This window comes from Eleutherodactylus coqui, chromosome 9, assembly GCF_035609145.1.
Source record: "Eleutherodactylus coqui strain aEleCoq1 chromosome 9, aEleCoq1.hap1, whole genome shotgun sequence".
NCBI lineage: Eukaryota > Metazoa > Chordata > Amphibia > Anura > Eleutherodactylidae > Eleutherodactylus > Eleutherodactylus coqui.
This window is the reverse complement of record NC_089845.1, coordinates 42,418,925-42,445,168: the sequence shown is the minus strand read 5'-3', so window position 1 is coordinate 42,445,168 and position 26,244 is coordinate 42,418,925. Positions and strand designations below refer to the sequence as shown.

The 26,244-nt window shown below is 46.3% G+C and overlaps 1 protein-coding gene across 1 annotated transcript in view; it reads left to right on the top strand.

The window, feature by feature from the left end:
- The window catches only part of LOC136579033 (zinc finger protein 260-like), a 38,089-nt gene that overhangs the window by 8,541 nt on the left and 3,304 nt on the right, over positions 1-26,244 (top strand). Inside the window, exons 3-6 of the mRNA XM_066579285.1 lie at positions 3,359-3,455; positions 5,518-5,769; positions 21,416-21,549; positions 24,061-24,184. Coding sequence (XP_066435382.1) covers positions 3,359-3,455; positions 5,518-5,769; positions 21,416-21,549; positions 24,061-24,184 — 607 coding nt within the window. The remainder of the gene's footprint in view (positions 1-3,358; positions 3,456-5,517; positions 5,770-21,415; positions 21,550-24,060; positions 24,185-26,244) is intronic.

The window sequence follows — 26,244 nt, the reverse complement described above, 5'->3', positions numbered from 1 at the left end:
TCAGATAGATAGATGAGAGTGATGGATAGATAAAAAAAGATAGACAGATAGATGAGAGATAAACAGGCAGACAGATAGATGAGAGATAAACAGGCAGACAGATAGATGAGAGATAAACAGGCAGACAGATAGATGAGAGATAAACAGGCAGACAGATAGATGAGAGATAAACAGGCAGACAGATAGATGAGAGATAAACAGGCAGACAGATAGATGAGAGATAAACAGGCAGACAGATAGATGAGAGATAAACAGGCAGACAGATAGATGAGAGATAAACAGGCAGACAGATCGATGAGATAGATAGATGAAAGAGAGAGAGCGCGAGAGATAGAAACAGAAAGATAGATTGATACCGTCTTTCCCCGAAAATAGGACCTCCCCCCAATAATAAGCCCTACAGTGATTTTCGGGGGAGGCTTGAAATATAAACCCTAGCTACACTACTTGAAAAAAAAACCTCACCTAGCCGCCAGCATCTAGGTCCTCATGCTGGTCTCCGACGCTGCGGCAGGTTGCCATGTCAGCCTGACTGAGGTTTCCCTTCTTTCTGGTAACAGGGTTTTTAATTGGTCACACTTCACATGACTGCGTGCGTGAGATACGCTGCCATGCACGTCACAATTGCTGCCATATGCAACGATATCCGGCTCACACAGTGGTAAAACACTGAGTAATACACAAATCAATGTCTGACCCTTTATACAGGTCTTTATAACAATGACTGGAAATTGAAAACCAAAAGCCAGAATCCATACACAGACAGCTGTTTCAGAGTTTTTACCCCTCATCAGTGTGCAGTAGGATTCTAGCTTGCCTAGTGAGAGATCTATAGATGTAGGTCGGATAGGGTATCATCTCCCCCTAAGGAGCACCTAGTAGGTGAATGAGGAGACTTATAAGGCCTTGCAGGCTCTTATGGAAAATATGTGCAAATAAGGGAGATGGAACAATACCTCTGCAGCGCCCCCTATTGGATATGACAGTCGGACAGCACACACTTGATTTTGATGCAAAAATCATGCATAAACATGTTATTGTGATTCTAGGGATACAAAACAGCAACGTCTCAGCCTGGCATGGCCCTTTATCAGGCTGTGGGGCTGCAGGAACATGCCCCAGCGGTGACGCAAAACATTGTTGTGGCCCCTTCAGCTGCTCAACGGGGTCCCGAGCTGCAGACCCTGATGATCACTTATTGATGACCTATCCTGAGAAAGGTCAGCAATAGTTTTAGTCTCGGAAAACCCCTTTAAGGACCAGGTAGTGTAGTCACTATCTGCAGTACTCTGAGCAGAATGGCTGCATGTTTGCAGTAGATGTTAGTCCATTAACAGAACTGAGCAACGGCTCGGCATCTTTGGTATTGAATAACTTGGATTTTAGGTAAAATCCTCTTTATTTTCTATACAGGCAGGTAGGAACTATTAGGCTGGGTTCACACAGGGCAGATTTGCAGCTGCAATTCCGCGCAGAATTTTGCCGCAGCAAGTCCACCCGCGGCCGCTAATCTCGGGATTAGCCAGCCATGTGGACGAGATTTCTCAGAAATCTCATCCACACGGGACGGCCAATCCGCTGCGGTAAGTCCGGCTGAAACCGCGGCTGCGGCCGCCGCAGCCGCGGTTTCAGAATATGCAGCATGTCCATTCTTTTTTTCTTTCCGCCGCAGCCGCGCTCTCCTCTATGGGAGCGCCGGCCGCGGTGGAAGGACCGCTTCAAAGCCGCCGCGGGTTTTTCCGCGGCAGTTCTCCCGTCGGAAACCCCCTGTTTTCGGCTGCGGTTTAAACCGCGGGATTTCCGACGGGAATACGCCCCGTGTGAACCCAGGCTTAGGGGTTGATCCAGGGATTAGTCTGATTGCCATTAGGGAGTGAGGAAGGAATTTTCCCCCAAATGGAGGAATCCATTTGCTTCTTGGACACTCAGAAAAAAAGGCCATATACTTACTGAATAAGGAAGTCTGAGAATTGCATCCCCTCAACATGCAGGCAGCAAACTACCAAATGAGGGAGCTAATTACACCTGTGAGGGACACTGATGAAACAGCCACTCACACAGCCTCTTAATATAGAGGGGGGTAGCTGCTTGGTGTACACTCCCACACAGAGTGGATACAAAGTGCCAGACCTTCCAATATGTGTAGTGCACCATGCAGACCAGCAACCTATTAATGACGCCATAATAGTTCGGCGGGTTGCCCTGCACCTCAAAAAGTGAACCACATTGGTACTGCCACCCTGGGCTCCCCGGCGTTTAAAAGCTGCACTGCAGGTAAATAATAGATAATAAATGTGAGGTATTAGTTAGATTTTGGCCAAGATACATCAGCCCACCAACCGCGTCAAGGTTCCTTGCTTGTAGTGGGTCCCTATACTAATATAAATACATCAGAGAAAGGGAAATATAGAAACAATCACAGAAAAAATGGCCATATACTTACTGACTCAGGGTGACTACCCACTACAGGTTTTTTTTCACTGCGAAATTCGCAGCGTTTTTTTTCTGCAGGGGTCTATGGGACTTGTAATGTTAAAATCGCAATTTCGCGGCACTGTATGCAGAATGCTAGTGGCACTGCCACCCTGACATGAATACCGGGGTTTGGCCAGCGGCTTACTACCGGTAACCCTAGTACCAACTCAGCAGCACGGCATAAGCCATGACGGACTAAGCTACACCAACTAAGCGGCACAGTATCTGAAAAGAGTGACTCTTGCTGTGCACGCTCTCGCATGGAGATGAATGGGAAGGTGCGTGCGCAGCCTTCTGGTAAGAGTCCAGCTGGCGGGCACGCACTAACTGTGCCGGGGGATCGGGGCAACATAAAAGGGGCTTCCTGGACTCCACATCAACTACTCTATAAACACCATAATTTAGGGTCCTTTTAGACGATTATCATCGTTGGCTCATTCACATGAGAATCATTCAGAATCCTTCATTCTTACACATTCTCTGTATGAGGGACTCAACGATTGCTGCGTAAACCGAACGACAAGCGAACGAGCCAACTATGGTTTTAAGCCTGCATAACATGACAGACGAATGAAAAGAGAGCGATTATCGTTCAGTCGTTGGTTCGCTTTAGAACAAACGATTATCGTTCACTTTCACCCGTTTGAAGGATTTGTGTGGATGGTATCGTTTCGTGTAAAATTGCCTTCAGTCTACTTTGTGGTAACAGATCCTCCTTGGAAAGCAGCAGAAACTGAGACCTTTCTCTTTCTGAGAAGTCACACAATGTTGTGCCGAGCACTCCTCTAACCTGACTGTCCACAAGCTGACTTGTTCGCCGTTATACTCCTCTTTTTATTACTACTTTGATATTAACTCTTATTTCATTTCTATCCATCCACAGAACAAGAGTGGAACAAGCTCCATGAGCACATGTGCAGCCATGACAGCAGCTTGAAGTCTGTCCTGTGTGGCCCGAGCGGCAAAAGATTGTTCACCAAGTAAGTTATTCACCTATTCAGATGGTAAGAATTACGATGTCCATATGTGCGGCGTATACGTCGGATGGAAGGCTGCTGCGTATTTCACGGTTTGGGGGTACAGTGGCATATGTTGCCCATTGACCCCCATTGTAAAGAAAAAAAGTACAAGGCTGCTCTCGCACTCACCGCTTTTTACAGCATTCAATGCGGCTTCTCAGACTAGCGTTCTAACGTGGCGCGTCTCGCACACTGTCTGCTCTATTTTCAGGCCTTTAGGCGCTTTTAACGCACCTCAGCACCCATTACAATGATGGTGTGCGTTAAAAAAACGCTGTAGAATGCGTTTGAAAATGCAGCTCGAAATCGCGGTAAAGCGCTATCTTTTCGAACGCAGTGTTTTGCTTACGCCTGTGTGAGAGTGGCCTCGTCTGGAACACATTAAGACTAATTAGCTGTTTCAATCGGAGCGTCTTTGTTTGGTGTGCAAATGTACATGTCTTACGGGCGCATAAAGTACAGTAAACTACGCCGATGTGCATGCAAAAAGAATTGTTCGTCCCGCAGAAGCGCTACGCCCATACGTGCACAAAGCACGTACGTCTGTGTGAAGGTGGCCTTGTCACCCATACCTCAGGGCTTCACTATAAGATGTTGTAGTGAGGGAGGCGATTAACTGAATATTACTTTACGCCTCATGAAGCACAAGGCATATTAGTTACAATCGCCATGGCTAAAACCTTGATGATTACAGATTCTGTATGAGGCATAGAGCTTGGTGGTTACAATAATGGTACAAAGCCTAGTTACAGTCTCTCAATGAGGTTGCAGTGAATAATATACAGTTACTCGGCAGGGCACTCAGCTTAATGGTAACGACTTTTTTGCAAGGCATTCACCTTATTGGTTACAGTCTGTGTTAGCTTCACAGGGCATTCACTGCAACAGACCACACACATAGGGCAACAAGTTATGTCCAACAACTCTGTTCTATTGGGTAGCTCTCCCAGACATTGACAGTCCCATAGTGCCCACTTCCAGATAGTGACCCGAAACTAAGAACACTTCTCAAAGAAGTAAAAAATTTCTGAGGCCATTGTAATTTGTATGATGTCTATTCAAAGGCAAACATGTAGACAGTCACGCTGAGACCTCCTCAGTGATGGCTGCTCTTGGCAGCACCTCTACATCTTAATTTGAGTGGGAAACCCTATTTTATGACATCCATATGCAATAAGCGAGTTTACGTAGAGGGGCTGATGTGATTGGTAATCTCATGGCGTGTTTGGGCTTATTCACAAGTCGAAAACAAGCAGAGTTTCAGTGTTAAACATGGGAAGGTATGGTTTTACAACTGCGATTGGGGTTCCACTTTCCTGCTCTATTCAGGGAGCAGAAAAGGGGAATCCCTGTGGCCAAGCGGCTCCGTCTCAGAACCGAATTTAACAGCACTGAATGGACAGCATTAACTATAATGAAGTTCCTCTGGCTTCCATTCAGCTGTCTGGTTTTTCTTCCGGTATTTTGAGCCGGATCTGTGACGGAACGTTCGACCGGAGCTTCGAACGCAGATGTGAAGCCAACCAAAGCTAATCATTCCATCTAAAAGCACCTTAAATGCTGCCCTTTTACACTGGAGAAAAATAGTAGATATCAACGACATTAACCTGTTGTCATATTTTGTAGTTCAATAATAATAGGTCAGCACGCAAAGCTTCCATAAAAAAAAAAATCTATATTTTATTCATTACAATTAAAAAGAAGTTACAATACAACAGAGATGAGTCTCCAATGTGCAGCAGACAGGCAGATATTTGCAGTTGTTAATTTCTCCTCTCACTCCATGTTTGGTCTTCTCTGTCTTCTGCAAGCCACCTAAACCATAATCATCTTCCTATTCCTCTTCAAGATTTGTTAGCGCAAGCTTGAAAAATATAACTTACATGGGACGGAAGTCAAAAAGTCTCACCGCTGAATGAATGAAAGACTAGTTACTTAAGGCCAATGGACAACCATAAGCACATAATGCTAAATAAAATGCAGAAATGTATTTTAAACACCTGTTATATTGTTTTCCTCATAGATCACAAGTGGAAGCGAACTCCTTCAAGCACAAAAAGCATAAACGTCTTGTTTGTTCATCCTGCACTCTAACATTCAAAAACATTCAGCAGATGAATAGACACCAAACATGTGTTCATCGAATACAGAACAAGAAGGGCTGTAAGAAGAGAAAGGAGAAAGTAGAGAACCAGCATAGAGTCCTCGTCCCGGAAAGTTCTGTCAATCCCCAACGTATTCCCAAGAAAGAGTTCAGTTGTGACGTTTGCAGCAGGTAAGAGTTACTTCTTTCTTCACCTTTTATGACCGCGTGGTGAGTTATTTAGCAGCTAACATGACTTTAGAGTTTTCTAGGTCAGCATTGTGTTTGGATACCTTCACACAACAGTTCAGAGCCATTCGATCTCCCTGATCAGTTGACTGCAACACCGGAGCCGTGTTGTGCACGATACTATAAAGCTGCACAAGCCTCGCTCCCTGTGGTTGAAAATCCGTGATAATCTGCCATGCAACAAAAGTGGTCCCCGATAGTCCGGCACTGGTGGTTCTTTGTAGCTGATCCCTGCCCTGTGAAGACCGCAGTGGGCCAGGAGTATGCAGGCTGTAGAGGACACACCGTGGCCATGGTATGCCCAAGAGGCAGCCTAAAACTATGCCAACATGAAAATTAGCATGGCTTTTGTAAAGGATGCAGCCAAAAGCACTTTCATTTTTAATGCCCATAGGTGAGCCGCCATTATGCTGCTTGACTGCATTCATTTAAAAACTGCGCCAATCTCCAAGTTTGTTTTTGGCTGCATCATGGGTGCACCTCGACCACAGTGCATCTGAAATGTGCAAACCCAGCCTAAAAGTCACTTGGATTTCAGAAAGGTGAAGGCGTGGTAGATTTGTGGTGCAGGGTGGCCCTGGTGCAAAGTTTGTTCCGTGGCCAATAAAACTGTAGTTACGGCACTGGCACTGCTCGGTGGTAACCAGGCCCAGGTGGCAACCCAAGATCCCGATATGCAACGTGTAGTTGTGTGTAGATTCATTTCTAGGACCTACATTATAGGTCCTAGAAATGAGCCTACACCCATTGTAGGATGTAGGGGGCAGTGCAGCTTTGTTTCCAACCCCAAGTCTCACACGTGGACTTGCATTGTTAGCACAGAGTACAGGTGACTGCCGCCATCATCACAAACAACCAGGGACACTATGGGCACTTGGATTAGATCAGAAAAAAATGTCTTTGTCTCTAATGAAGTCTAGATGTTCCTGGGAAGGTACTGACTGCAGTGAGCAATAAACCCCTTCCCCCTCTGTGACCTACTTGTACATCACCGAGGTGTGGGGTGGTAAAGAAGTGGGCTCTGGAATCCCCCAGTTGACACCCACTGCAAACAGCCGGGGTTCGAGCTAGTTCCACTTGCAGCTGCTTGACAATTTACATGTGCGGTTAATCCTGACCTTGGTATGTAAACTGTCAGCTGCAGGGGGTACACCTCTCGGACTTACCATCAGCCCCCAATGATGCAATTGCTGGGTGCCAATAGTTGCCATGGCTGCCTATGATTGGGCTTAATATGATAGAATGATAAAGCATGAAAGCAGAAGTATTGCAGTATACTGTATTGTAGAAGTGATCAAATGATGACAAGTTCAAGTCCCCGAAGGGAGTGGAAAAATAATGTATAACTTAGGTGATATAAAATGTAAAAATGTTTTAAAATGTTAAAAATTTAGAAAAACTCCCATTTTCCCCCCCAAAAGATAAAAATAAGCATAACCGTCATCACCCATGCAAAAAAACAGCTCGCACTATCCAAGTAACACATTAATTATCTCAAATGGTGAATGCTACCAAATAGCAATATACTGTACATAATGTCAGAAATGCGTTTTTTGGTCACCCCATCTCCCAATAAAAAGTGATCAAAAAGTCGTGTGTACCCAAAATTAATAGCAATAATAACTACAACTCGCCCCGCCCCCATCTATGGAAAATAAAGAAGTTTTAGGGCTCTGAATATGGCGACAAAAAAAACTTTTTCTTTTTAATAAAAGGGTTTTTTTTTTGTCAAGAAGTAAAAATAAAAATCTATTAACAGTATCATCATAATGGTGGTGTACCGTAGAACGAGGCGAATGGGTCATGCTCACCGCACAGTGAAAGCACCTCCCGCTCCAAAAAAAAAAAGACGCCTTTTTTTATTACACCCAATTTAATTTTATGTTTTTAAAGTATTGCAGAACCTTATATGGTATATTATTGGTACCATTTAAATACAACTTATCCCGCAAAAAACAAGCTATAGCTATTTTGATGCAATAATGAAAAAGTTATAGTTCTTGGAATGCGGGAATGAAGAAAACAAAGGCCCCACAAATGACCGGTAGATGAAGGGTTAAACGTCATTCTAGTTCCTCACATGTGGGTAATCTTTAATTTACTTATCGATGTAATGAAGTAGCTTGTACGCTGTGTATACCCGTCTCACAGGGCGTTCCTAAGACTAATATACATATTTCCCAGTAGATGTCAGTAGAGATCCAGTCCCTGTGTGTTGTAGCAGGCGGCTCGGAGTGCGATGCCTCATGGCCCAGCCCACAGTGTATAATAATGGTTTCTGCAGCCTGTAAAGGTCAGGTATCTGGAGATTTTCTGATGGATCACTTAAAGGGAGCCTGAAGTACGCTGTTAGAATGGGTGACAGGGAGCCGGGTGCTGTGTTTGTTATACTCGCCCGATTTCTTGTTCCCGTGGTGCCCGCTGCTGAATCGGACTCTTTAGACTCCCGAGCTCACGCTGTCCCATAGACTTCTATAGTAGACCACACGCACAAGATTCTGAAAAGAGTCCGATTTTCATCCGTCGCAGAAACTAAAGCGGCAGGAACAAAGGAGTGGGTTTTTAAAAAAACCGCAGCATGCTCTCTATTCTTGCACATTTGTGTGCCAAAGGTCCCAGAAGAAGTCATGTGTGCGCAATACAGTAGATGTGTGACATGCTGCGTTATTTCGCTGGAAATAGAACACATCTGGAACTCAGACTAAATTGTCATTTCCATCTGTGCGTCTTTGTTTGCTGCTCACAAATGAACGTGCCTTGTGGGCGCAAAAAGTACAGTAAAATACGCCGATGTGCGCGCAAAAAAGCATTGTTTGTTCTGCCAAAAATGTGAATCTGGCTCGAGTATTTCAGTTTCTCATCTTTTTCATCGACTTTGTTTGCTGTCAGTGAACAGTCTTGTTTACACGCAGGGGCTGCTAACCTGTGGATACCGTTGTGCCCGTCTATAGACAATGCTCTCTGACCTTCGGCTTTCACGCTGTTTTGCCATTTGCTGTATGTGTTGATACGTCAGTTTATCCTCTTTCCTCCATACGGAGACATGCTATTAAAAAACATATCAGCCTACGGGCGACGGATGGCACTCTATGCCGATACCGTGACATCCATCGGAGGCATATGTTGCCAAATCTTCCTGACGTCTACCTCCGGCAGACACTGCAAAAGGCGGGTGTGAATGCAGGCTGAATGCTTCTCCGTAGTTCGCCCAAGTCTGCGGCCCAGGATGCGTCGCTCACATGCATTCCCTAGGCTGGATACAATGGTAGCCACTGCTCAGCTGAGAGCAAGACTAGCTAGATACAGGTCTGCAACCGCTGAATGCACACAACATGTTCTCACTGACTGCAAACTGATACGTTCAAATCAGTCAGGGATTGAAACAATGGGGGGAATTTATTACAGTTGTGGTGTAAAAAGATGCAAACTGTGGGGCAAACTGTGGGTGGGACTTAGCAAAAGTACCATGGCTCCAGCGGATAGACATATGTATTATAACACTAGCTTGCCCGTTGCTGCGATCTCAGAAGAGAGGAAATTTAAGGAAACTCGTTCTGATAACATTGAAGTTACATTGTGTCATATGAAAAACATTTCAAAGTGTCGTTTTAATTCTATTTATTTAATCAAGTGCTTGTGGATACCCGATATTTTAGTTTTTCCGTCTGGTGCGTACACGAATAAATCCGAAGGTTTTCCGAGGCGTGAGCTGGCCACATACAGTTGTCCATGTGAGAAGCACGGATTCTCCAAATCTAGCCCACACACTTGCAGCGATTGTCCTTGTGCTCTGTTGATGGTCATTGCAAAAGCGAGTCGCACCGGAAACTGTAAACGCTTGAATTCAAATGGCATGTCTGTTGGGATGATTGGAATCCGTGGCAACAGGACATCTTCCCCTTGAATTTCCCATTCAGAATGTAGCTTCAATGACATTGTTCATCATCTTTTTCACCGAAAGTCTTGTACCGTTGCAGTCGTGGTGGATGGATGATTGGGAGAAGAATGATAGGCACGCCGATGTTCGATGTTAAAATGTGCGGTGGCATACCTGGAAAATCGAGGGAATTCTAGAATTCCGTTGGGTAATTGACAACCTTGTCTTGATTCATCACAGTATCGATGGACTTATACGTTGTCGCTTCACCGTCGTAGGATAGTTTTACTATGCCAGTTATCTTCCCAGGAGTGTACTCAACAACTTCCCAAAGTTTCATGGCGATCGGATGAATGGTGTAGTAGCGCATAAAGGACAGACAGACATACTTATATATATAGATATGCCAGAAACTGATGTAAGTTATTGCACAAATCTACACTAGCTCACAGCTGCCGTAGATTTGCATTTCAAATGCATCGGCACTTCTGCTAAAGACTTGTACACATTGCCACAGGAGGTGGGGAGTTCTCCTTCCATGGAAATCTTCAGAGTCTGGACAGACATCTGTCTGGGATGATTTAGTGATCCTGCGTTGAGCAGGGGATTGGACCAGATGACCCTGGAGGTCCCTTCCAACTCTACCATTCTAGGATTCTATGTATAAGATCACTAGTAAATTCCCTCTACACTATCTGGGAAAGTTGTGCAACTTTTCATCTATTCATTCTAGTACCGTGTTGGACCGCCTCTAGCTTGGATACAAGATGTGATATCGGCGAGCTAGGAGGCTCTAGTACCCTGTTGGACTACCTCTAGCTTCAATGTAAGATGTGATACGGGTAGGCATGGAGGCTATAGTACCCTGTTGTACCACCTCCAGCTTGGATACAAGATGTGATACGGGTGGGCATGGAGGCTCTAGTACCCTGTTGTACTGCCTCTAGCTTGGATACAAGATGTGATACGGATGGGCACGGAGGCTCTAGTACCCTGTTGTACCACCTCTAGCTTGGATTGAAGATGTGATATGGGCGGGCATGGAGGCTCTAATAGCCTGTTGGGCCACCTCTAGCCTGGATGTAAGATGTGATACAGGCAGGCATGGTGGATCTAGTACCCCATCGGACCGTATCTAGCTTGGATACAAGATGTGATACGGGCGGGCATGGAGGCTCTAGTACCCTGTTGTACTGCCTCTAGCTTGGATAGAAGATGTGATGCGACCTGGCATGGAGGCTCTAGTACCCTTTTTTTACCCCCTCCAGCTTGGATACAAGATGTGATATGGTCGGGCATGGAGGCTCTAGTACCCTGCTGTACCACCTGTAGATTGGATACAAGATGTGATATGTGCAGCCATGAAGGCTCTAGTACCCTGTTGCGCCGCCTCTAGCTTGGGTGCAAGATGTGATACGGGTGGGCATGGAGGCTCTAGTACCCTGTTGTACCACCTGTAGCTTGGATACAAGACGTGATATGTGCAGCCATGAAGGCTCTAGTAACCTGTTGTACCACCTGTAGCTTGGATACAAGATGTGATATGTGCAGCCATGAAGGCTCTAGTACCCTGTTGCGCCACCTCTAGCTTGGATACAAGATGTGATACGGGCGGGCATGGAGGCTCTAGTACCCTGTTGTACTGCCTCTAGCTTGGATAGAAGATGTGATGCGAACTGGCATGGAGGCTCTAGTACCCTTTTTTACCCCCTCCAGCTTGGATACAAGATGTGATATGTGCAGCCATGAAGGCTCTAGTACCCTGTTGCGCCGCCTCTAGCTTGGGTGCAAGATGTGATACGGGTGGGCATGGAGGCTCTAGTACCCTGTTGTACCACCTCTAGCTTGGATACAAGACGTGATATGTGCAGCCATGAAGGCTCTAGTAACCTGTTGTACCACCTGTAGCTTGGATACAAGATGTGATATGTGCAGCCATGAAGGCTCTAGTACTCTGTTGCGCCACCTCTAGCTTGGATACAAGATGTGATACGGGCGGGCATGGAGGCTCTAGTACCCTGTTGTACTGCCTCTAGCTTGGATAGAAGATGTGATGCGAACTGGCATGGAGGCTCTAGTACCCTTTTTTACCCCCTCCAGCTTGGATACAAGATGTGATATGTGCAGCCATGAAGGCTCTAGTACCCTGTTGCGCCGCCTCTAGCTTGGGTGCAAGATGTGATACGGGTGGGCATGGAGGCTCTAGTACCCTGTTGTACCACCTCTAGCTTGGATACAAGATGTGATACGGGTGGGCATGGAGGCTCTAGTACCCTGTTGTACCACCTGTAGCTTAATAAGCAGATTTACCCTATCCTTATTAAGGGGGATCTCCTCCTCCCAAAGTAAGTTCAAATACACTTCTTGTCTTGACCCCATTGGAGCGCTCACGCTTCGTTCTAGATCACAAGACCGTTCATCTAATCACACCACAACCCTAATCATCTGCATATCCGCCTGAGATGTAACTGCAGGACGAGTTTTGTAGCAAATCGACAACTTCTTCTAGGGGCGGGGTTGTTTTGACAAAGTGTGCAAAACTGGAAAACTTTTATTTTAGACCTATACAAATCTTTATATGCAAAATACAATATCAGCATACACCGAGAAGGAATCTGCCAAAATTGTCAATTCCACGAGGCCGACATAGTTTGTATATTCACTTGGTTTGCTTTATATTTGCATAATGTTCCTGTTTTGCAGAATAAACAGAAAGAATAGGTAAGTGTAGAGCAGGAAAGATTAGTCTCAGACGCGAGGGGGCGTGGGGGTAACGAGCGCGAGGCGCCGATTATGGAAGAGAGTTAAGACTATGCCTTGTTACTTCCTCCATATATATGTTACCGTCTCGTTATCTAGAAGCAGATCTTTTCCCATGTGCGGTTGGATTCAGCTTCCTGAGTAAAGGCAACTGTGTATCAAATTTACATTCCATTTCCTTTTTAGTTATTACATCCCTGATCTCCCCCAGTAAACTAGGATACACTGTGTATATCACACCCCGGGTTCCTTCTGCTCATCTGAAGGACTCGTCTCCTTTGAATTTCAATAACGTGGTGGTAAATTAGGTTGCAGCTTTAATTCGTGTCTGCGAGCCGTCGCTGTGCGCTGAGTCAGATTACACGGTTAGCCACCCTGAATGAGATCATGTTTGGCTCATTCTTTCCTCATCTCTCTTGTGTAGCCACGAGTACAGCTTTCATGAGAAAGAGAGAACTGTCAACAGGGGGACGGACTGGGAACGTTGTCTTAACTGCGCTTATTAGATTTCATCTATTCAACTGCTAGATAAAAAACATTGCCATTGATACGTACTTGGGGTTTATAAGCTTAAAGCTGCCTTCAAATTTGCGGCGGGGATTCCGTTTTCCTGCTCCGTTCGGGAAGCAGGAAAGGGGACTCCCCTGGCTGAACAGGTCCGGCTTATGACAGAACCGAACAAGGCCGAACGGACCCCATTGATTCTAATTGGTTCTGTTTGCATTCCGCTGAGCTGCCCGGCATTTCACTGGATGCGTGTAGCGCCATTTCTTCCGGTATTTTGTGCGATGGAACTTCCAACGCAGATGTGAAGGCAGCCTAATTATCATGGTTCGAACCAGGGAACTCCTGTATTCCAGGCAGCAGCTCTAGCAGCTGAGCTATCCAGCCGTTTAAATAGCTCCGCTGCATGACCTGGTCCTGGTTCCATGATTGACCCCATCTTGTCCCTTAATTAGCTGCACCATATAAACTTGGCCTAGCACCTCCCATTCTTACAAGATTATTGTGCTCCCAGCCAGTAGTCAAGCTTTTCCACCTGCTCCTCCATACTGCTTCCTGATATACCTACCTGTGCATGACCTCTGGCTTCCCTGACTACGCTACCTGCCTGCTCCTCTATGCCGTGAACTGATACGTACCTGTGTACCGACCTTTTGCTTCCCTGACTACGATACCCACCTGCTTCTCTGTACCACAAACTGATACCTACCTGTGTACCGACCACCTGCTTCCCTGACTACGCTACCCACCTGCCCCTCTGTGCCACAAACTGATACCTACCTGTGTACCGAATTCTGGCTTCCCTGATCACACTACCGATCCACACCGGTTACAACAAGAGACTCCAAACCTGAACCGGATCGTTACACTATTACATCCTCATTGCTATATGTTGGGAATGTTGCTATTAAATAACTGCTTACCACGCTAGCATTTGCTGGCATGCAGTTTACATTATGTTTTCCAATTTTGACTAAGTTTGCGCATACAAACTTACAGACATATGGCATCACCGTGTGAAGCTATAAGCTATAAAATTGGAAAGATTGTATTTTGTCTGAAACGTACTCACATAAGGTTTTTATTCAGTAAATGTAGCTCTAATTGCATTCTAGAGATTATATCAAATTTAGGCATTTTTTTGTACATAGCATTTTCTTTAAAGCAGTCGTTTAACCCCTTCATGACCTGGCCTATTTTGAGCTTAAAGGGGTTGTCTCGCGAAAGCAAGTGGGGTTCAGCACTTCTGTATGGCCATATTAATGCACTTTGTAATATACATCGTGCATTAAATATGAGCCATACAGAAGTTACTCACTTACCTTCCCTGCGCTGGCGTCCCCGTCTCCATGGCTCCGTCTAACTTCAGCGTCTAATCGCCCGATTTAGACGCGCTTGCGCAGAAGGGTCTTCTGCCTTCGTGTCTGTCTGGCAGCAGTGGCATTTTGGCTCCGCCCCTTCTATGTGTCATCGCGTAGCTCCGCCCCGTCACGTGTGCTGATTCCAGCCAATCCCGTGTGCTGATTCCAGCCAATTAGATGGGCGCATTCTCGCAGCGTAAAAGTGCCCAGACGGCCAAGATGGCGCATACGGAGAGCATTTCGGCCGGGCGATTTTACGCCAGCCAGGAAAGAGAGTTCAGGAATTATCTTTCCCGGCTGGAATACGTCGATTGCTGCCACAAACTCCTATGGGAGCCTATGACAGCTGCCGGAGAAGGGAGGAGGGAGGGAGTTCATCCCCTTCCCTCCTCTCCGCCCCCTCCCATTGCTGGCAACTGACAAGGGGCGTAGAGGGGGCGGGAGCTTAGCACACTAGCTCCCGCCCCCTCCCTTTGCCAAGAGCCGGCGGGGGTTGTAAAGGGAGAGGTAGTTTAGCAGAGCTAAACTGTCTCCCCCCATCCTACGGCATTGCTGGCTCACCGTATATGCGCTGGACCCGGATCATCTGAACGTTGCGCAATCTGCCGTTTGTGCGCCCGTTCTCGCCATTTTTGGTCGCGCTGTGGCTGTGACACGGCTGACCAAAAAACGCTATGCCCCTATTAAAGATCTCTATTTGTGAGTTTTTCCAGAGCTATTAGATGGAGACTAGATGCTATGATGTCAGCCATATACTACACATATAGGGGGCAGGATCTCTTCTTCTCTATCGTTATCTAGCAACAACAACATGGGAGACATTATACAGTAGTACTGAGCAATGTAGCCCTGGGGTCAGATAGAAAACTATGGGTGCTTTTAGACTGAACGATTATAGTTCAAACGACCGAAAGTGATCTATAATCGTTCAGTCTAAACACGAGCCAACGACTGAACAACGCTTTTCGTTTCTCGTTCATTTTATGCAGGCAGAAAAACCATTGTTGGCTCATTCACTTTTCGTTCGGTATAAGCAACGATCGTTCAGTCCATCTCATTCGCTTTTACAAGTACTGAACAATTCTTGTTTGGAACCAACCAACGATATATCCGCTTGTCTAAACAGGCTGCACAAGTGCAAACGAATTAGCGGTCACGTCAGTCGCTCGGTCAGACGAGAATGGACTCCTTACTAGAGCCAGCACCAGTGCTTCTTTACTTCTCTCTGCCTCTTTCTCAGTCTGCAGCTGTCTGCTTCAACCTCCTTACAGCTCTATAGATTTCTAGGGGCCAGCATGTAACCTGATCCCTCAGTGAGTTGATAATACATCTCATCTCTCAAGATGTGCCTTATAAGTGGTAAAAGAGGCATTTTTTCCTAATAAAAGTGTATTATATAGTTTCCTTTATTGGCTTGCACTCTTCATTTAAGCAAAGTTGGTTGAAACGATGGTGCCTATTTAACCCTTTCCAATCCAATTTGTATCCTAGTTTTCCTAGGGGGCTTACTCTTTTTCTGCTGTTATACACCAGCGCTATCTGCTGGCTAAAACCAATAATGCATGAGGTGACACGTTGGATAGGCTTTGACAGCAGAGAGGCTGGCAATATACAGTAAGACAACCCTGACGGATGCCTTCCAACATCGGAGCTGTACAGCCCTAAATCATAATGTCTTCAGATGTCAGACAGTGGATTGGAAAGGGTTAAAAGGAACATATCACATCAAAAATACAGTCCAGTTTGCCGATAGCACGTCATAGAGCAGGAGGAGCGGATCTATAGTGGGACAGTATTCCGTAGAACGAGTAGGCTCTATGTTGGCCATAGGTTCGATGGGATTTTAATGTAACGAGTTCCCTTTTAAGCGATCATCCATAAAACCAACAGACATCTGGCACCATATTTTATCACATCCTTCTGTAGTGAAGAAAGGATTTTTTTCAACCCTCCTGCCAAGTTTTCACAATAATTACTTGAGAGTAATGAACAGAGTACAGAGCTGTCGAGAAGAGGAAGAAGAAAGATGCTCGGGTGCCACTTGTGTCTCCAAAGCTGCATTCTCTGTACGGAAACATCTGACTTCTTTTAATGCCGTCACCGCCAATTACTAAAGTTTAAAATTGAAGCTTTATAGCGTAAGTCAACCCAAGATGAGATTTGCCGCCTAACAATTAAAATTCTAACCGCTTCAGTAAATCCTTAACCCCTTAAGGACCAGGCTGATGGCTACGTCAACTTAATTTCTTAGCTTTCGTGTTCCTGCCAAGTGCAACTCAGAGGTGTGACGTATTTCATTATAAAAAAGGGAAATCGGGCTTTATTGGAAAACTCTGTGTCATATTTGGAGAGTCGCCAATACAGACAGCCACAGGAAGGAAATTAAACTCTTAAAATAATAGCCTATTAATATATTATTACATGTATAGCTGACTTTTACATCCTGGATCGCAGCTAATTAGTTAGGATTTTGCAGGAAACCTAATGATGACACAATAAACAGAGCACCCACGGGATAGGTCTTTAGTAGTAGATCGGCCGCCGCCGCCACCCAGGACCTCTGCAGATCGGTCGGTGCACTAGTGTACAGAGCCAAGGTGTTGCTGGAAACCTATAGCGCCGTATACGCTGCAGCTGCTCAGGGTGGTATTACAAGCAAAGTTCCCATTCACTTCAAATGGACCCCTCTGATGTACTATTAGGGCTCGTTCAGACGAGCGTGTTTTGGTGCGTTCTTAGGTGCGTACATACGTCCGCACCTAGGTTCGAGCAAAAGCACGCGTGAGCACAGCTGCTTGCTTGTTGTCAATGGAGCCACGGCTGCTGCCGGCGGCTCCATTGAAAACAATGCTCTGCCGGTCCCCTGCATTCTTTTCCAGGGAAGGGCTTTACATATAAGCCCTTCCCTGAAAAAGAAACATTTTAGTGCAAAACAAAAAAAGAAAAAAAAACTTACTTCGCCGCCGCTGCTGTGACCCCCACGGGCATGAAGAACACATCTGCCGCATGCGGCCGATGTTTCCTTCACCCCCGCTAGTTAAAAAAAATTCCCTGCTGCTACATCTGCCACATCTGTGGCAGATGCAGCAAAAGGAATTCTTCAATTCTCAACCGCAGCTGTCACACATGACAGCTGCGGTAGAGAATCCTGCTGCCGGCATCCTGTCAATGGCTTTTCAGGAAAGGGCTTCATAAGCCCTTCCCTGAAAAGCCATTTAAAATAGTGCAAAAAATTAAAAAAAAAACAATTCTCACCTCCCTTCAGCTGCCGGGGCTCAGCTGCGACTTCTGCCGCTGTCCCCTGCTCTGTAGTTCTGAGCTATCAGCAGCCGGGGATTTCAAATCCCCGCCTGCTGGTAGCTCTGATTGTGGTTGGCTGAATTGCTTCAGCCAATCACAATCAGAGCTACCAGCAGGAGGGGATTTTAAATCCCCAGCTGCTGATAGCTCAGCAGCGCTACAGAGCCGGGGACAGCGGCAGAAGTCCCCGCTGAGCCCCGGCAGCTGTTAGTGGCTTTGCAGGGAAGGGCTTCATAAGCCCTTCCCTGAAAAGCCTTTTAAAATAGTAAAAAAAAGAAAAAAAATAGGTACTCGCCTCCCTTCAGCTGCCGGGGCACAGCCGCGTCTTCTCCTGCTGTCCCCTGCACTATGTTGCTGAACAGCTGATCTATCAGCAGCCGGCGATTTAAAATCCCCGCCTGCTGAAAGAGCTGAATGTAATTGGCTGAGGTGCTCAGCCAATCACAGGCAGCTCTCACCTGTCATTCATTCGGGGATCAGCAGTTCAGCACCACAGTGCAGGGGACAGCAGGAGAAGACTCAGCTGTGCCCCGGCAGCTGAAGGGAGGTGAGTATCTATTTTTTTTGTTTTTTAAATCACTTTTAATTGATTTCCAGGGAAGGGCTTATATGTAAAGCCCTTCCCTGAAAAACAATTCAGGTGTGCCAGCGGACCATTGTCTTCAATGGAGCCGCCGCCAGCAGCAGCGGCTCCATTGAAGTGAATGGCTTCATTTTTTTTTTCACCAAAATTTTTCCTTTTCAGTTAAGAGTAGAGATGAGCGAACGTACTCGGTAAGGGCGATTTCGCAATCGAGCACCGCGATTTTCGAGTACTTCACTACTCGGGTGAAAAGTACTCGGGTGCGCTGTGGGGCGGGGGGTTGCAGAGGGGAGTGGGGGGTAGCAGCGGGGAACAGGGGGGAGCCCTCTACCTCTCCCCCCCCCCCCCCCCACTCCCCGCTGCAACCCCCCGCTCACCCACAGCGCACCCGAGTACTTTTCACCCGAGTAGTGAAGTACTTGAAAATCACGGTGCTCGATTGCGAATTCGCCCTTACCGAGTACGTTCGCTCATCTCTAGTTAAGAGCCTATATGTTAAGCTCTTCCCTGAAAAAGAATTTGGTGGTGCCAGCAGACCGTTGTCTTCAATGGAGCCGCCGGCAGCCGAAGCGGCTCCATTGAAGAGAATGGCTGCATTTTTATTTTTTTTTACACTAAAATCTTTCTTTTTCAGGGAAGGGCTTATATGTAAAGTCCTTCCCTGAAAAGGAATGCAGGGAGCCGGCAGACCATTGTCTTCAATGGAAACACCGGCAGCAGCTGCGGCTCTATTGAAAACAATGCGTGCATTCCCTATGGTGCACGCATGTCCTATCTTTGCAGGCACGCACCTGTAAAACACGGACATGTGCACACACCATAGGGAATGCACTGTTGTAAATACAAGCATGTTTTTGTGCGTGCGTATGCACGCACCAAAACACGCTCGTCTGCATGAGCCCTTAATGAGCAAGCCTTAGGACAGGCCGTCAATAGTTGGAGGTTTTTTTTTCTTTTTTTCTTGCAACATCGCATGAGTGAAAACATCACAAATGTAAAGGAAACCATTGAAAATCCTTGGTTTTATAATTCTGCGTTTTCACTCACTCTTGCATCGCACTACAGAAGTGCGATTTGTCGCTTAGTGCCCTGTCAGCAGCCGCCTGCACATGGGATGACTATTCCGGCGATGATTTGGGTTGATAAAACCGAACCTTGTATATACCTTAACTCGTACCCCTAAAGTAAAAAATAAATAATGAAATACTAAATACTGTAAAAAAATGTAAAAAAAAATTTGAAAATAGAATAAGGAAAGACTAAAAAAAAACCTTAAAAGAAGAAAAGTGCAGACCTCCCCGAAGCCACATGCACCAATTTTAGACATCCTGTCCTAGGTTTATTAATGTATTTGTATATACCCCAAACAGATGGTAATTACCCACAACCACCAATTTTCGTCTTTTCTGCTCAGGCCTCTCTGCTTTCTGAACCTGGATGATTATCATGTAGGGACGCTGCATCTACAAGTGAAAGGGTCATACATTTACAACTAATACCGAATCCTACCTTACATAATGTTGCCTTAGGCACCCTGTCCACGGGCGATGCAAAGTCCCGCAGCAGATCCCCGCCGCGGGAGCTGCTGCCCGGGAGCAGGCGCCGCCACCGATTCTCCGCCGGTCAGCCCTATCTGATAGATAGGCTGGCCGCGGAGAATCGGGGCAATTCGCAGCATGCTGCAAATTGCCCGGCGCGAGCGGAGAATCGCAATGATTCTCTGCTCGTGGACAGGGGGCCGGCGCTTTCCCGTGGACAGGCACCCTTATTCTGTTCTCGTTGAGGCCTCATGTTCACGGCACACACAGGATTAGCCCATGCCCGCGGCCGGATCTTCTTTCTTCTGCACGGCGGATGCGTCCGGGCATGCGCACAGTGAATTTCTTTTCAATTCTCCTGCTTTCCCACGGGATCCGTGGCACGTCGGCAGTGTCAGCTGCGTGTTTGCCGCAGATCAGACAGCTTCCATTGACTTCAATGGAAGTCGTCCATCCAGGAATCCGCAGAAAATGGAACATGCTGCGTTTTTTTCCCCCCGTGCATGCGATACGCACGCCGGGATAAAATGACATCCGCAGGTATTTAATTACCAGCAGATGCCCAATGAATGTCTATGGGCATATTGAATGGCGGATCGTCCACGACGGTGACCCACGTGGATTCCACAATTCAATTTTGCTCATGGGCATGAGGACTGAGTGCAGCATAAAGTAATGACGGACATGCCATTTCCGGCCGCCTGCACACGGGCAAATCGGACCCTGCATACGGGATTCCCGCAGCGGAGTTCGACCCGGTGCCCGGCTGGTGACCTCTGCTTACCTGTCCGGCGTCTTCTCTGCTGCTGCTGTGCCGGCCGAAGCCCAGTGCACATGCACAGTACATAGGACACCGCGCCATCACTATGGTGATGACACGGCTGCCGCTACCATTCTGCAATCAGCGGGACAGACGGCTCAGCTGCTCTGGCTCTATAACATCATGTCTGCAGTTTGGACAGCATGTTGGAGCTGACAGACTCCCTTTAAAAACCATTGCACATTACCCTATAAGTGACCGCCGCTGAAATCAGCATGCCTGTCACTACTTTATGGTGCCCTCAGTGCATAACATACATGACAGGTTCCCTTTAAAGTGGATCTGTTACCTCTTCTGACATGTCTGTGTTAGTAAATACTCATATACCCCGTAATATAAGAAACATATTTTGCTAGAAATCTGTGTTGTTCTGCTCCTCTGTTATTCCTCCTGGAAATTGATGTATGAATTAACAGTTGGAGGGGTCCACACAGTCTCATGCTGATTAAAACAATTTCCAGGTTTAATAAGAGGACCGGCACGACGCTGAGTCCTACAGGAGACGCTCCAGACTTGTTATTTCACAAGGTTTTACTAAAACAGACATATTGGAGAGCCGGTGTGTCTATAAAAAGCAGGAAAAATGAAGTGTTGACCATTTTCCTCTAAGTAAATTTAAAAAAAACGAATTGATATCTTCTGCATGTTTAATCATTATTTTCTGAGAAAGGACTTAAATGGTTACAATAAATAAACTAGAAGCTAGAACTATTCTTCCCCGACACTCCATGGTGTCTTGTTCCTTCCAGCCCTTGTAATGAATCCATTAGTGATCTCATCTGCAGTCGTTAAATGAGCTGATTGTGTTTTTGACTTGTGACAAAATACGTTTTTTTTTTCCTTTAGGAAGTGTTCATCGAAATTGGCCTTGCAGAGACACATGGGAGTGCATGCTGGAGAGAAGCCATACCATTGCTCACACTGTGACTATAAAACCAGACTAAAAGCTTCCCTCACTCAGCACATCAGGGTCCATACCGGTGGGTAGCATCTAATAACCGGGTTTTCTTTACTTTTATTTCTATATATCTTTTGTTTGCACAAAGACCTTTAACCCTTTCCAATCCAATTTGTATCCTGGTTTTCCTAGGGGGCTTACTCTTTTTCTGCCATTATACAACAGCGCTATCTGCTGGCTAAAGCCAGTACTGCATGAGGTGACATGTTGGATAGGCTCTGACAGCAGAGAGGCTGGCAATATACAGTAAGAGAACCCCGATGGATGTCTTTCAACATCGGAACTGTACAGCCTTAAATCATAATGTCTTAAGACGTCAGACAGTGGATTGGAAAGGGTTAACACTTGCAGTTGAGAACCTGCAGGCAGCATGTTATAGCATAGAAGGAGCCCGGCAGATGGATATATAGTCTTATAAGGGAAAGTTCAGTATAACTTGTATTTTATTGACTTCTATCTCTGCCCATTTTGAGCTAGAGGCGGTCTTATCAGTAATTGATAGCAATCCGTGTAAAGGCTGATTTACAAACAACGATTATCGCTCAAAATTCGTCCAAACGGCGGCTTACCGTGCAATCTTCGTCCTTCGCTAAGTTCAGCCTTGCATAAAAGCCGTCGTCCCAAATAAAAGGGATGGCATGCTGTGTTCTCCGCAGGCAGCGCTAATAGACTTGTGAGCAGCCTGCTGCCCGCCAATGAACAAAAGGGATGTATTTAGAGAACAGACCACCCGCTGTTCTCTAAATACACGCAAATGAAGCTGGTTAGCTACTAATAGGCTGATTAGCCTATCAGTACCTAATTCAAAATGATCGCTCAAAACTGTCAGTTTCCGACTAATTTTGAGCGATCGTTTTTGCGTGTAAATGGACCATAAGAGTGTGCATATAGAACTAGCTGTCAATCACTGATAGGACCCCTCAGTCAGCAGGAGCGGTGAGAGCAGAAAGAGAAATCTATTGACTGTGCGAGCAAAGCCAGCTCCGCTCGTTCACAGCAAGCAACAGGCTATTATCAGTCAGCGTCTGTAATGACAGGTAGCTAGGAGCGCTGACTGCCTGCACTTTGTAGCTAGCTAGTGTGAGTAAATTCAAATGAAGACCAACCAGATCAATAATGTGTCTGAGATCTGCTACGGGGGTCGTCCCAAATGTTCCTAGCCTAACCTTCCTTTACATTCCTTTTTCAACATAGTCCTCTGACATATTGACACACTTGGGCCATCGGTGTTCGAAGGCTAAGATACCGGCAGTGTAGGAGTTTTTGTCGAAGCATTGCAAAGCCTCCTCCACCATACAAATGACGCCATTGTCTTTCTTGAAATGCATCCCTTCCAGCTTTTCTGTTTTTTAGTTTTGCGAAGAGATGAAAGTCTTATGGTGCCAAATTAGGAGCGTAGGGCGGGTGCGACACAATTTCGTAGCCACCCTCCTGGATGGCAGCCATGCATTGTCCTGGTGGAAGAGGACGCCTTCTGACAACTTTCCGTGTCGCTTCTGCTTGATCTGACGCAGTTGCCTCAGCAAGTTGATGTTGGATATCTTCGTCACAGTTTGGAAGGTAGCCTGCCATCATCACGCCCTCACAGTCTCAAAAACAGTCCCCATGACCTTCCATGTTGATGGCACTGATATGCCCTTCTTTGATGGAGGGGATGAAGAGTGTTACCATCGCATGCAGCTCTGTTTGAAGTTGGAAGTGGTGGACCCAGGTCCTGTCAATGGTTATGAACCGTCTGAAGAATGCGTCCGGATTAGCTCTGAACAGATCGTTATTCTCTCTTTATGCATTTCACCTCACCATCTCCCCGTCAACAGTCAAAAGTCTTAGAACCCATCTCTCTGAAACCTTCCTCACCCCCAGGGTGCCAGTGAGAAGGCGATCAACAGTAGTCTTAGGCAAACCCACAGTCTCCACAATCTGTCTCACAGTACATCTTTGGTCGTTCGAAACAATATTGCGGGTATACTTCACATTTTCTGCGGTAGCTGCATCAACAGGTCGTCATGGCTAAAGGTCATCTTCAATGCTGGTTCTCCCCCCCCCCCCCCCCCCTCTTGAATTCTGCCGCCCAGTTTTTCATTGTCGCATATGAAGGGGCATGGTCCTCAAGACTTGCCACCATGCCAGTATGGATGTCTTTCGGTGCTAAACCTTTAAGAAACAAATAAGGAAAAGACCAGCTTTCAAGCAGATTCTCTATATTCCTTCCTTAAAGGGTTAAAAAAAAATATGAACAAAATTTCATGAGTGAGCGTCAATTACCACATAGGCAAGCTAAGAGCGTTTGGGACGACTCTCGTACACCCCTCAACACTGTAAACTGTACGTAACACTTTCCAGCCTGCAGGGCCCTGGTATACACTGCAAAAGCAGAAAATAAATGGTTCATTTATTTATATTTTTGCAACCAATTGTAAAACAGCTTTTTATGTAAAATACATAATTTAGGGAAAAAAAGGCAGCAAAAGTATCTGTAGCCTTTCATTTGTTCTGCTAAAGAATTTCATTATTTCCTCCTGCATCCTTGTAGGTGAGAAGCCTTTTAAATGCAAACTATGTTCCTATGCGTCAATAGATGCCAGTTCTCTCCGCCGGCACATCAGAACGCACACCAGCGAGAAGCCTTACAAGTGTCAGCACTGTTCTTACAGCTGGTGAGTTCAGACCGGTAGTTCTGACAACTCACGTCTTTTTTCATTCTAGTCTGTTTTTTTACCTGTAAATTTGGAAAAGTAGATAATTGTAAAGTTTCTATAGCTGAGGATGATGGACATTTGGAAAAGTGCCTCTGCGCCTCTGCGCCTCTGCTAACAAGAAAGCAGAAGCTGCAGGCTTTGTCTGTGTGATTTTTTTTTTTTTTTTTTTTTTTTTTTTTTAATGTGCCTTCAATGATTTAGGATTAAGGCTCGGTTCACACAGGGCAGATTTGCCACGGAAATTCCGTCTGGAATTTTGCCGCAGCTAATCCCGTGATTGGCCAGCCATGTAGACGAGATTTCTCGGAAATCTCGTCCACATGGGACGGCGAATCCGTCGGGGCAGAAGCCGGCGCTGCAGCGCGGATCGCCGGCCGCAGCATGTCCATTCTTTTTTTTTTTTTTTTGCGGCTGCGCTCTCCTCTATGGGAGCGCCGTCCTCAATGGAAAAGCGTGTGGCCAAGACTCTCCAAAACCCGCGGCTAAGTGCCGCGGGTTTTGAAGCAGCGCTTTTCCGGCGGAAATCTTGCGGTTTTTCACTGCGGCCAAGACGCGAGATTTCCGTTGGGAATACGCTGTGTGGGGACCCAGCCTTAAAGGACCACTTCAGCGTAAACTCATTTTGCATCCCTGCCCATATTGAAGCCACTTCCAGGCATTGAAGCCTCCTGTCTCATACAAATCAGACACCATCTCGATTTTTAAATTCCTCCCTGCTTTATGTCACTGCATCAATCTCATGATGCACCAATACAGCTTCACATGACCATGTAGTGCCAGTACCATCTCTGCCTGCTGGGAGGTCAGAGTGATTATCATTACCCACTATATTCTCCTAAAGGTGTTGTCCGGCCACGCAGGGTAAAATCTTTTTATAAAAAAGATGCTTCCCTTTCACTAACCATCGTAACACACAGCATACAGGGGCTCAAACCGGCAGGCAGATCAGCTATAATGTCTGTTTCTTAATTTGTAATCTGATGTTTAATGCAGATTTCAAAGATGGCGTCGTTATGCTGCCTTCCCACAATGCCCTGTGCTCTCCCCCCTCTCTGTGCGCCCTCCCGATGGCAGCAGGAGACATGAAAAATTAGGGTTTCCTGGCCTCGCTCAGCTTCCTTCCTAGCGCCACCCACGACACGCCCACCTCTATTGAAATGATCTACAATCTCTCTTCGCCCCCTCTAAATCCCACTACAGTAAAGCATGTTCTTCTTCTGTCCAGTGTACTTAGAGGGGGTGAGGGCCAGGAGAGACTGTCTATACACACTCATTGTTCAGGATGAGAGCTCAGTACTGAATGGCCGCTGTGTAAAGTGAATGGGGAGAGCGGGGAGAGAAATCTCCTGCAGCCGCCCCGCTGTAAAACAAGGCGCACCCCCCACGACCACCACCACAAGTAACACTGACAGCCCCCCTCCCCCGTGACAAGTAACACTGACAGCCCCTCTGACCCAAACACCCCACTCCCACCCCCATTGTCAGCACCCCAACTATTCACAATAGTCACAGCTCACCTCCTCACCTCCCTGCACAGACAGGATTACATTGAGATAAGACACATATATAGATAACACCGGATCCACCATTCACAGTAGTCACAGCTCACCTCTTCTCCTTCCTGCACAGACAGGATTACACTGAGATAAGACACATATATAGATAACACAGGATCCACTATTCACAATAGTCAAAGCTCACCTCTTTCCCTCCCTGCACAGGCAGGATTACATTGATAGGAGACACCTATATACAGATAACACAGCAGCCACCATTCAGAATAGTCACAGTTTACCTCCTCCCCTCCCTGCACAGGTAGCATTACACGGAGAGGAGACAACTAGATAGATAGATAGATAGATAGCACAGGATCCAACATTCACAATAGTCATAGCTCACCTCCTCCCCTCCCTGCACAGGCAGGATTACACTGAGAGGAGACACCTATATATATAACAAGATTAACCATTCACAATAGTCACAGCTCCCCTCCCTGCACAGGCAGGGTTGCACTGGCA